Raw genomic sequence first — 12,569 nt, 5'->3', positions numbered from 1 at the left:
ATTAGTTTCAGTGCCCAACTGAAGTTAGGGAGAGAGAGATAACAACTAGGGACTCCAAAGGACTTAGGCCCCGCTTTAAATGGTCATTCAGAAATTCCAGGTACAGTATTTCCTAATATTTGAACAAGAAAATGCATTTGAAAACAAACTTTCCAGCTTTAAGGAACAGGATTCCAGCTTACCTGACACCAAACATATGGGAATGTTCATAGTTGAACAGTGAGTGTATTTTGGCATTTAAATTCATAATTATCAGTCGATCAATTACATCCTTTAAAAGAAAAAAAGCATAATGTTACGTCAGTTGTAAATACTATACAGAAAGAGACACTGGTTTAAAATTATAGATGACAGAAAATAATGACTAGGTGTATAAGTTTATTTTATATATTTTTTCAACATACACAATTACACCAATTAATCTTTCAATTAGTCTATATACAATCATGGAATTTATAAGCTCTTTTGTGTACTGTAATTAAAAAAAAATATAGTATTGCATAATACATAAGAAATAGGAGCAAGAAGAGGCCATACAGCCTCTCGAGCCTGCTCCACCATTCAATAAGATCATAGCTGATCTTTAACCTCAATTCCACTTTACCGCCCTATCTCCATTTCCCTCGATTCCCTTAGAGTCCAAAATTCTATCGATCTCAGCCTTGAATATACTTAACGGCTGACCAGCCACAGCCCTCTGGAGCAGAGAATTCCAAAGATTCACAACCGTCTGAGTGAAGAAATTCCTCCTCATCTCAGTCTTAAATGGCCGACCCCTTATCCTGAGACTATGCCCCCTTAGTTCTAGACTCTCCAGCCAGGGAAAACAGCCTCTCAGCTTATTGTATGTTTCAATGAGATCACCTCTCATTCTTCTAAACTCCAGAGAATATAGGCCCATTCTACTCAATCTCTCCTCATAGGGCAACCCTCGCATCCCAGGAATCAATCTAGTGAACCTTCATTGCACCCCTTCTAAGGCAAGTATATTCTTCCTTAGGTACGGAGACCAAAACTGTACACAGTACTCAAGGTGTGGTCTCACCAAAGCCCTGTACAATTGCAGTAAGACTTCCTTACTCTTGTACTCCCAACACCTTGCAATAAAGGCCAACATACTATTTGCCTTCCTAATTGCTTACTGTACCGTCATGTTGAATTTCTGCGTTTTGTGTACAAGGACACCCAAATCCCTCTGAACACCCAATATTTAATAGTTTCTCACCATTTAAAAAATATTCTTTTTTCTATTCTTCCTACCATTTCCCCACATTATACTCCATCTGCCAACTTCCTGCCCACTCCCTAAACCTGTCTATATCCCTTTGCAGACTCTTTGGGCTCGATTTTGCTGGAGCTCAGGGGTCGGGTTTGGAGGCGGGACTGCTGGCAAAATCAAAAAGGTTGGCAGCGGGTCCCGAACCCGCTTCCAATCAATCTTCCCGGGAGTTGGATCCCCGATTTGTGCAGGGATCCGAGGATTATAGCCACTTAACTGCTTGTTAACAGGTAGTTAACAGGCAGTTAAGAGGCTTTTTCCAATTTTGCCAGATCGACTGCGGGCTTCCCAACGTCCGGACTCCACTCCAGGTAAGTGTGGCGTGTTGTGAGTCTGCTGTAATGTTTCTTCATTGATGACAGCTGCAGAAGTGGTGTGAAGGATCCAATGGTACACTGGTGATTTTCAGAGGTAAGGAAATGCTGGGAAAATCATTTTTTAATGTTTTTAGACTTTCCTGTAGGTAATAAGGTTTGAAGTGTTTGTGTAGCCCCAGCTCATTGGGAGAACCTCTCTCACCAGTAACAGATTGCTTCTGTAACCTCACCTGCAGCTGTCATCTGTTTTATCCTAAGGAGAGTCTCTCTGGAGAGCCTGGGTGCAAGGGCTCACCTTTGTACAGTGATTGTCAGTGTTTGCAGCACCTCAATGCTGTCAAACACTGAAAAATCATCTGTCAAACAAAAATGAGCGTGTCCCCTTTAAGAAAACCGGCAGATGACGCGTCATCAACTGACGTCATCTGACACCGGCTTTCTCTTAATTGGCCAGCAAGCCCACAGGGCGGGCTTAACAAGGCCAATTGACGCAAAATAGCGTCTGTGCATCGGACATCGTTGGGGGCGGGATCGGAACCCGCATGTCAGATGACCAGCTCCCAACTCGCCTCTTCAGGTAAGATTGCAGCCTTTGTGTCCTCCTCATAGCTTACTTTTCCCACCTAGCTTTGTATCATCAGCAAACTTGGATACATTGCATTCAGTCCCTTCATCTAATTCATTAGTATAGATTGTAAATAGCTGAGGCTCCAGCTCTAATCCTTGCGGCACCCCACTAGTTGTAGCCTGCCAATCTGAAAATGACCTGTTTATTCCTACTCTGTTTTTTGTCCTTTAACCAATCCTCTATCCATGCTATCTTGGAAGATCACAACCAGTGTATCCACTATCTCTGCAGCCACTTTGTCTAGAACCCTAGGATGTAGACCATCAGGTCCAGGGGATTTGTCAGCTTTTAGTTCCTAGTCAGCTAGTATTCTAGCAGATAAACATGGTATCAGGGCAATCAATATAGGGTGAATTAAAATGAGAACATCCATCTGTATGGCATTTACAATGCAATAAATGTGCCGCATATTGAATGAATGGTGATGTTCAGGTCAAAATATTTAAATGGAACCCATGCTGTATTTATGTCAAATCTAGTTTACAAAACTAACAGCAAATATATATAGGTAATAGAACAAAACAAAATGAACACACTGCAAAATAAGCCTGCAATTTTTTTTCATTCGTTCACAGGTTGTAGGCATCGCTGGCAAGGCCAGCCTTTATTGCCCATCCCTAATTGCCCTTGAGAAGGTGGTGGTAAGCTGCCTTCTTGAGCTGCTGCAGTTCGTGTGGTGAAGGTACTCCCACAGTGCTGTTAGGGAGGGAGTTCCAGGATTTTGACCCAGCGACGATGAAGGAACGGCGATATATTTCCAAGTCAGAATGGTGTGTAACTTGGAGGGGAACTTGCAGATGATGGTGTTCCCATGCGCCTGCTGCCCTTGTCCTTCTAGGTGGTAGAGGTTGTGGGTTTGGGAGGTGCTGCCGAAGAAGCCTTGGTGAGTTGCTGCAGTGCATCTTGTAGATGGTACACATTGCAGCCGGTGGTGGAGGGAGTGAATATTTAAGGTGGTGGTTGGGGTGCCAATCAAGCAGGCTGCTTTGTCCTGGAGCTTCTTGAATGTTGTTGAAGCTGCACTCATCCAGGCAAGTGGAGAGTATTCCATCACTCTCCTGACTTGTGCTTTGCAGATGGTGGAAAGACTTTGGGGAGTCGGGAGGTGAGACACTCACCACAGAATACCTAGCCTCTGACCTGCTCTTGTTGCCACAGTATTTATGTGGCTGGTCCAGTTAAGTTTCTGGTCAATGGTGACCCCCAGGATATTGATGGTGGGGGATTCAGCGATGGTAATGCCGTTGAATGTCATGGGGCGGTGGTTAGGCTTTCTCTTGTTGGAAATAGTCATTGCCTGGCACTTTAGTACCTCTCACATGCTGCAATTGTACTTTATTTGTCTACATCACAATTGTTACCTCAAGCTGTTCATTCTGCTGCCAAAACTCCATGGTAAAATAGGAAAACAAATGCCAGAACACAGCAATAGTAACAAAATACGTTTAACAGAAGAACTGAAGGTATCAGCCTTTAGCATCTTCAAATGGCAGAACGAGATAGTAACAGAAGATGCTGAAGGTGTCAGCCTTGGCATGTTAATAGCACTTTTGCCTCTAAGTCAGAAGGTTGTGGGTTCAAGTGCTACTCCAGAGACTTGAGCACATAATCCAGGCTGACACCAGGGCAATACTGAGGGAGTACTGCACTGTTGGAGGTGCTGACTTTTGATGAGACCGTAAACCTCTCAGGTGGACATAAAAGATCCCATGGAACTAATCAAAGAAGAGCAGCGGAGTTGTCCTAGTACCTTGGCTAAAATTTATCCCTCAACCAAAAGCACATTATCTAGTTATTTATCTCATTGCTGTTAGTGGGACCAGGCTGTGTGTATATTGGCTCCCGTGTTTCCCACAATACAACAGTAACTACACTTCAAAAGTACATTGTTGGCTGTAGTGCTCTTTGGGATGTCCTATGGTTGTGAAAGGTGCCATATAAATGCAAGTTCTTTCTTTCTTTCTAAACTGTGCAGCAAAACTCTAAAGTGGTAGCAGAAGATGTAAACCTGTTGATGTAAACACTACAGATTGATGCACCAATTTTTGAATGGCAAATTATAAATACAAAACACAAAATTATGTTCACAAGAAAAAAAGCTGTTGGTGTTGCAACCTTTAACTGTAATCTGCTTGAACTTTGCTCCTGCAGTTTATGAAGTCATCGGAATATCAATCCATTAGTTTGCAACACACACAATATATTTACTTTTGGAATTACCGATTTAAAATGTATAAAAATGACATTGCCGACAATATCTTTTAGTTTGTGAAAGATTGGCAGGTCAGCATAACATTTTGTCTTGTCTAACAAAATTGCATGCTTAAGGAGGAACATTTCAAAACTATGCATTCTTACAATTTCATTAGTAGGTTATAAATTAAGGTGAAAAGGATGAAGTGTTTGCAACAATTTTCAGCCAGAAATGCCAGTGGATGATTCTTCTCTGCTTCCTCCCAAGGTCCCCACCACCACAGATTTCAGTCTTCAGCCAATTCAATTCACTCCACATAACATCAAGAAATTGCTGAGTGCACTGGACACAGCAAAGGCTACGAACCCCGGCAATATTCCATCTGTAGCGCTGAAGACCTGTTCCAGTACAGCTACAACACTGGCATCTATCCAACAATGTGGAAAATTGCCCAGGTATGTCCTGTCTGCAAAAGGACAAATCCAACCTGGCCAATTACCACCCCATCAGCCTACTTCCAATCATCAGCAAAGTGATGGAAGGAATCATCAACAGTGCTACCAAGCGGCACTTACTCACCAATAACCTGCTCACCGATGTTCAGAACCATTTGGCTCCAGATCTCAATACAGCCTTGGTCCAAATATGGACACAAGCTCAATTCCAGAGGTGAAGTGAGAGTGACGATCCTTGACATCAAAGTAGCATTCAACTGAGTGTGACACCAAGGAGCTCTGGCAAAATGGAAGTCAATGAGGATCAGGGGAAAACTCTCCAGTGGCTGGAGTGATACCTGGCACAAAGGAAGATGGTTGTGGTCGTTGGAGGCCAATATTCTGAGCCCCAGGACAACGTTGAAGGAGTTCCTCAGGGCAGTGTCCTAGGTCCAAATATCTTCAACTGTTGCATCAATGACCTTCCCTCCATCATAAGGTCAGAAGTGGGGCTGTTTGCTGATGATTGCAGTGTTCAGCTCCATTTGCAACTCCCCAGATAATGAAGCAGTCCATGCCCACATGCAGCAAGACATGGACAACATCCAGGCTTGGGCTGCTCAGTGGCAAGTAACATTCGTGCACACAAGTGTCAGGCAATAACCATCTCCAACAAGAGCGAGCATAACCACCTCCCCTTGACATGCAGTGACATTACTATCGCCGAGCCCTTCACCATCAACATCCTGGGGGGCACCATTGATCAGAAACCTAACTGCACTAGTCACATAGATACTGTGGCTACAAGAGCAGGTCAGAGACTGGATATTCTACGTCGAGTGGCTCACCTCCTAACTCCCCAAAGCCTCTCTACCACCTACAAGGCACATCAGGAGTGTAATGGAATACTCTCCACTTGCCCGGAAGGGTGTAGCTCCAACAACACTCAGGAAGCTTGTCACTATCCAGGACAAAGCAGTCGCTGGATCAGCACTGACTTAAATGTCCACTCCCTCCACCTCCGTGTACCATGGCTGCAGTGTGTACTATCTACAGGATGTACTGTAATAACTCACCAATGCTTCTTCAGCAGCACTTCCCAAACCTGCAACCTCCACCGTCTAGTAGGACAAGGGCAGCAGGTGCATGGGTACACCATCACGTTCAAGTTGTCCTCCAGGTTACGCACCATCTGGACTTGAACATACATCATCGTTTCTTCAATGTCGCTGAGTCAAAATCCTGGAACTCCCCATCTAACAGCATTGTGAGAGCACCTTCACCACACAGACTGCAGCATAAAAATAAGGCACACTACCACCTTCTCAAGGGAAACTAGGGATGGGCAATAAATGCCAGCCTTGCCAGTGATGCCCACATCCCAAGAATAAATAAAAAATAGAAAAAAAACACGTTCCTGTTTGTCAAAAGAAAACTCTAGCTGCTGAAGTTTAAGGTAAACACATTTATCTTAAAACACTATTATGCAGAATTTTTAAAAATAGCAATAATAAATCAACAACTGTAAAGTAATTGTTAGAAAATGCAGTTACACTTACAACAATCGAGCTAGGCACTTCACGTAAGGAGTATGCTGCCTTGTTTGGCAGTGGTAGATTGCCAATCAGTTCAAACACAGCATGGTAAGACGATAGCAGGTTTACCAGAGCTAGGAATGACTTAAAGCACACACAAATTTATATTAATATATATAAAAATTAAAAAGCGTTTCATAGTAAGCATGAAGAAAAATTCTCCAACATAAACACAGAACAAGAAACCATAAATATTGTACAGTGATTAGAAAGGGTATAGTGCACTGTGTATTGTTTGGAAATACAAATTGTTGACAGTATATTCAACACAAGCATGACCAATTAATTGTTTCCAGCCAAAATATGCCAAAGGTCATGGCCCCGATTTTCGGCTTGTGTGGGGAATGGTCGGATTTCCCCGAATGTGGGGTTTCTGACACACATAAAAAAGTGTCAGCCAGCTCCACGCAATTTTCCCTCAAGTGGCCAATTAATTCCCAGCATGTGGGAAGCCTTGCTAATTGTCCAATTCGAGTCAGAAATCCCCACACTATGATGTCATCATTCGTGGTGCTTTCAAAGTGTCCAGCAAGCTTCTCCACCTCTGCAGGCTTCTCAACCACTCTTGCACAATGGCAGAGGAGCCTGCACCAGCTGCTGCCAGCGGCAGAGGCCGAGCTGCCTTCAAATTCGACGAGGCTTCACTGCAGGCATTATTGGATGGGGTTAGGGCCCACAGGGAGGTCCTCTTCCCTAGGTCAGGGAGGAAGAGGCCTCCCACTGAGACCAATGCTGCATGGATGCAGGTGAGCAGCAGCCTGGTGCTCCTGGTGCTCATCCTGCTGTTCCTGGTTCTGCTGCTGCCGCCTCTGCTGTTGGAGATCCTCTAATGCCAGGAAGGGAACGTCCCAAAGGCCTCCCATGCTTCTGGCAGATGCCTCCGTTGAGGGGATGCTGAGTTAGGGTGGTGAGAGGGGCTTCCCAGGAGCTCACACTGGAGAAGTGTGTGAGGCTCCAACTTTCTGCAGCTGCTCCTAAGGCTTCAAAAAGTTCCCCCAAGCCGTGATCAACAAGGTCCTGCAGCCTGCAAATGCTGCCTATTTAAATCTCTTCAGCCCTCAGCGACCTGCTGCTGCAAGCAAGCAAGCCAGCTGTTTTCACGCTAGCTCTCAGCAGCGGGGTTCCCCGCAGGCGGGTTTCAGGTGGGGAAAGCCCCAAAGTCGCAACGGCACGGGAAAATCCACTTCAACAAGCAGATAATTGCTTGTTAGTGCTCCGACGACCAGTCCCGCCAGCGGCGGCCGGGACTGAAGCGGGGCGCGCGGAAACGGCAGTCTGAAAGTCGGACGGGGCGGGGAATCAGGCGGGGGGGGGTCCCGACCCGCTTTTTCGCCGATTTTCGGCTCCCGGCCGCATGAAAAGCCGCCCGACGGTGGCCAGAAAATCGGGGCCCATATCTTTATTTGGAGCAAAATATAATGAAAAGTTTTCTTCTATAACTACTCCAACCAATACAAACTGTCTCCATGATGATTACAAACATCCATCTCTTTCCATATAGATGAATGTGATGACAAAGAGAGCTGTACTGATCACTGTAGATGGACTGATAGGTGTTTTAAATAGCTCATAAAACTCACATCAGCCTTAGTTCAGGGTAACATTCCCACCCGAGTCAGAAAGGTCCGACTTCAAGCCTCACTCCAGAGACTTGAATACATAGGGCTGGATTTTCATTGAGGCGGCGGGACTACAACTTTCGGGGTTGTAGTCCCGCCTCCATCGAGTTGTAGCCAACCCACGCGATTTTGACTTGATTGACCTTGTTGAGCCCGCCCAGCAACCCGGCAACAGGTGACATCACAGATTGATATTTCACCTGTCAAGACAATAGCTCTTTGAAGCTGTCAAACACTGGCAATCTGTACTCTAAGTTAATTCCTTCCTCTCAGGATGATTTAGAGATCTCTCCGAACAGAAAGCTGAATGCTGCAATTTTTGACAGATCGCGGCCATTCTGCTTTCTGTGCCGGTGAGATGAGGGACTTCCGAGACCTGAAGGAAGGAAGGCTGTAAAGGTAAGTAAAACTTCTTTAAACACTTTAAACACACCAAACACACTTACCTCTGCACTCATGCACCCATCACTCACCTGAACACCGGACATCCCGACCCCTCCAAGCCCTTCAGCCCGCCTCGCTAACTTGGCGTGGTTTGGAGCTGTCGGGAATCCCACACTTCAAGAATTAAAATAGGGATTAGGCTAAAAACTGCCTGTTAACAGGCAGTTAATTGGCACTAATCCCCTTCCCGCCTCGGGAGGCAGGTCCCAGTGCGGGTCGGGTACCTGCCTCCTTTGAAACTGGCATGGAGGCAGGTTGGGGGCCCCCCGATTTCGGGATTTTAACCCCCCACACACCTCCACGGCCCAATGAAAATCCTGCCCATAATCTAGGTGACACTTCTGTGCAGTACTGAGGGAGCACAGTGCTGTCTTTTAGATGAGATATTAAACCAAGGTCCTGTCTGCTCTCTCAGGTGGACGTATATGATATGACACTATATGAAGAGGGGAGGGTAGTTCTTCCAGTGTCCTGGCCAACATTTATCATACAACTGAAAACAGAGTATTGATGTTGTGGGACCTTGCCACATTTTCTACATTACAACAGTGACTGCACTTCATTGACCAAAAAGCAATTTGGGACATCCTGAGGTCATTAAAGGCACTATACAAATGCAAGTTCTTTATTGTTATATATTGAAAATATGCTCTTCTTCCAAAGATCAACAAGTATTGGACCATCTTTTTGACCAAACATTAATGCAACTAGTTGAAATTAAGATGAGGTGTAAAAAAATTTTCAATAAAATGTCATCGTTTCCCAACTCAAATGTGAAACTTTTAATCGCTTCACAGTCCTAATTGTATATTTACAAATGAAAAAGATGTTTGTTCTACACAGCTTCTGTTTGCGGTGCTATTTCTATATGATTGTATTTTGTTCAAACAATAAAATGTCTTCATACTTTCATTGCATTTTGTGAATTAAGTATACACAAGACTGTTCAACAGGAATTTCAGCAACATTCTGAACTAATTACTGTGCAGCCTTTAGCAGTTATCATATACAAAATATCTTAAATAGGATTTTTTTTCCTTGCCAATTTTCCCCTCCCTTCCGGAAAGCATTGATACCTTGTGACATTCTATAGGCACCAGTTACTGTGTGGTAGCTCACCCAAGTGGAATTATTCATGCATGAGCCTCAACAAGGTATTCCAATGCCAAGTCTAATCTTGTCCTCACCCTACGTCTACAGATTTGCACTTCCAGCATGTGTTGCTGGTTACTAATCAGGGGTGGTTGAGGCCAATTGTAGCACCCGTATATATCTCTGTCCGAGCTGAGATCAGTTAACTCAGCACTGGAGGAAGATTTAGGGGGAAAAATTTGGTTGGTTGCGCCACCCATTAGCGCCTAAAGAGGTCGAGAAGTGGGGCGCTAACCAACTAGCGCCTGGGTGCAGCGAACCCTGCGCCTCTTCCCAAATTGAGCGGACATTTAGCGCCGGCGCTAAACCGTTGCGCCCGCTCACCGGCGCACGCAGATCATGACATCATTTCATTGTGCAACGCCCTTGGGGCGCCCCGGACCGGAAATTCATTGGCGCCCCCTTCCATTCCGCTTGGCGCTAACAAGGACAGGTTACCTGGAACGTTTCCCAGTCGCTGTCGGGCTGGGGTGGGCGCTATTTAAAGGGGACTCTTCCTGGATTGTTAGTGGTAGCCATTTTTGGACCACACCTTCTGTGAGAGAGAGAGAGTTGCTCAGCTACACACGGAGAGCCATTTCTGCAGTGAGCCAGCGCTGGCTGAGGAACTTTAGCCTTCTGAACATTACTTTGCAGTTGGTAAGCTTCTCAACCGGCATAACTTTCAGTGCGCACTTACTATGGGGGCTGCATTGGATGGGAACGTCGTCCTTCTCAATCATATTGACAGGGCGCAGAGACGCAGGGATAGAGTGGCAGGCATGGCCAGACGGAGGAGGGCCTACAGACGTCGCCCCACGAGACCTTACGCCGCCAGGGTTTTCCGCCAACAGTTTTCGTATATCAACATGTCGGAGGAGCAGTGTTTCCGAAGGCTGCGCTTCAGTAAGGAGGTGGTCACTGAGCTCTGCCACCTGCTTCAGCCAGATCTGCAGCCTCAACAAAGGTGCAGGACATCTCTGTCGGTGGCTGTGAAGATCACTGTGGCTCTAAACTTCTATGCCAGTGGCTCCTTTCAGGTGGCTGCTGGGGACATTCCCAACATCTCACAGTTCGCGGTGCATTGCTGCATCCGTCAAGTGACTAATGCACTCTTTCAAAGGAGACGGCAGTACATCTCTTTCCCAATGACCCCGGACAAGCAGCGAGAGCGCGCAGAGGGCTTCGCAAGGATAGCGGGCTTCCCCATGGTGCAGGGCGCCATTGACTGCATGCATGTGGCTTTGCGGGCGCCTCTAGAGAATGCGGAGGATTTCCGCAACCAAAAGGGGTTCCATTCTTTGAATGTGCAGCTGGTCTGTGACCACCGACAGCTGATACTCGCTGTCAATGCCCACTTCCCAGGCAGCAGCCACGACGCCTTCATCCTGCGCCAGACTTCTGTGGCAGACCTTTTCGAAGCCCGGGCTCACCCAGGAGGCTGGCTTCTCGGGGACAAGGGCTAACCTCTGTGCCCCTGGCTGATGACCCCGCTCCGTTCGCCCAGCACCCCTGCTGAAGAACGTTACAATGAGAGCCATCAAGCGACCAGGAACATTGTTGAGCACACAATCGGCGTGCTGAAGCAACGGTTCCGCTGTCTGGACCATTCCGGAGGAGCCCTTCAGTACTCACCTGAGCGAGTCTCCCACTTCGTGGTTGTGTGTTGCATGCTGCATAACCTGGCAATCCTCAGGATCCAGCCAATGCCACCAGACATTGAAGCACCAGCAGAGGAGGAGGAGGAGGAGGAGGAGCACCAAGACGGGACGGAGGCACAAACTGCAAGGGCCGTCCGTCAGAGGCTTATAGCAAGTCGCTTCTAGGCCCCTCTGAGGGAATGCTTTCTGCCATTCCAAGAACATGAATGGAACCGTTCTGCTACCCCTAAGCCGGTCAAGGCAAAAATTAGTGCAAAGAACAGACATTGTGAATAAATAAACTTCTTTATTTAACAAAATGTGTATCCTTCCCGCATGACAAAGCAATGGAAACAAACAGCAAAACAGACTGCCACATAACTGTCTCTCACACCCTGGAGACAATGTCCAAAACATAACTGGCCTAGAAATTGAGTTTGCGCTGCGCCAGGGCTTTAGCGCCGGAAGTTAGCGCCGGCGCTAAGTCCCTTTGCGCGCGCCAAAAATTCAGTAGTGCCGCGCGCAAACGGCTGCCGGCGCTACTGAAGGGTTTTAGCGCCTGAAAAGTGGCGCAACGCGCCGCATTGCGGCGCTATTCCGGCGCTGCGGCGCCCGCTGCGGTGCGGCAGGCTCGGGAAGTGCAGGCCTCCTCCTTCCGTTAAGGAGGAGCTGCCTGCACCCGGCCGCGGCCCGCGCAAATCTCTTCAAAAATGAGCCCAGCACCTCGGACAAGTGCCGGGCTTGCATCTGTTCCGGGGGGGGGGTGGGGGGAGAAGTCCGGGGAGGGAGCTGCGGGCAGGCGGCCGGCGGGAAAGCGGCCGGCCGCCGCGCCTCCTTAAAGCGCCGGCGCAGACTCCGGCAACACTCGTTTGTCGGAGTCTTAGTTGCGGCTGCCACTGGCGAGGCGGCCGCAACTGAATTTCGGCTTGGGGCCGGGTTACCACGGCAACCGGGACGCTGCGCACACCGATGACGTCATCGGTGCCGGCGCAGCGCTACCGGTCTACCGCTGCGGAAGGGCCCCAGGCAATTTAGGAACCGGCGCCAATTGCAGCGCTAGGCCCTCTAGCGCCGCAAAATCGGTGCTAAGGGCACTGAATTTCTAGGCCAACTGTCTCTCACACCCTGGAGACAATGGCCTAGAAATTCAGTTGTTTGCGCCAGCCGCTAGCGCCTTAGGAGGAGGAGATGTGGGGCGCTAGGCGGCTAGCGGCCGGGCGCAGCGCGATCTGCGCCTCTCCCCAACTTCAGTAAAGATTTAGCGGCGGCGCAAAGCCTTTGCGTGCGC

General features: G+C 47.5%; 1 protein-coding gene across 12 annotated transcripts in view; it reads right to left on the bottom strand.

Annotated features, from left to right (window-relative positions):
- tbc1d32 (TBC1 domain family, member 32) overlaps positions 1-12,569 on the bottom strand; it is a 404,895-nt gene that overhangs the window by 169,031 nt on the left and 223,295 nt on the right. For 10 of the 12 annotated variants that reach the window (XR_015079556.1, XR_015079554.1, XR_015079553.1 and 7 more), the window contains exons 22-23: positions 6,412-6,531; positions 183-271 (exon numbers count right to left, since the gene is read on the bottom strand). The exons of 1 other annotated variant lie outside the window; for it this stretch is intronic. Coding sequence is in view for 7 of the 11 variants with exons in the window: in XM_085997304.1 (XP_085853430.1) it covers positions 183-271; positions 6,412-6,531 (209 nt within the window). In the remaining 4 variants the exon portion in view is untranslated. The remainder of the gene's footprint in view (positions 1-182; positions 272-6,411; positions 6,532-12,569) is intronic. One more of the 12 variants, XM_085997300.1, reaches the window with a different exon arrangement.

Source organism: Somniosus microcephalus, chromosome 9 (assembly GCF_052327205.1).
Source record: "Somniosus microcephalus isolate GS21.2 chromosome 9, FLI_Smic_1.0, whole genome shotgun sequence".
Lineage (NCBI taxonomy): Eukaryota > Metazoa > Chordata > Chondrichthyes > Squaliformes > Somniosidae > Somniosus > Somniosus microcephalus.
Note: the sequence above shows the minus strand (reverse complement) of the source record. Positions and strands in the feature narration are given on the sequence as shown.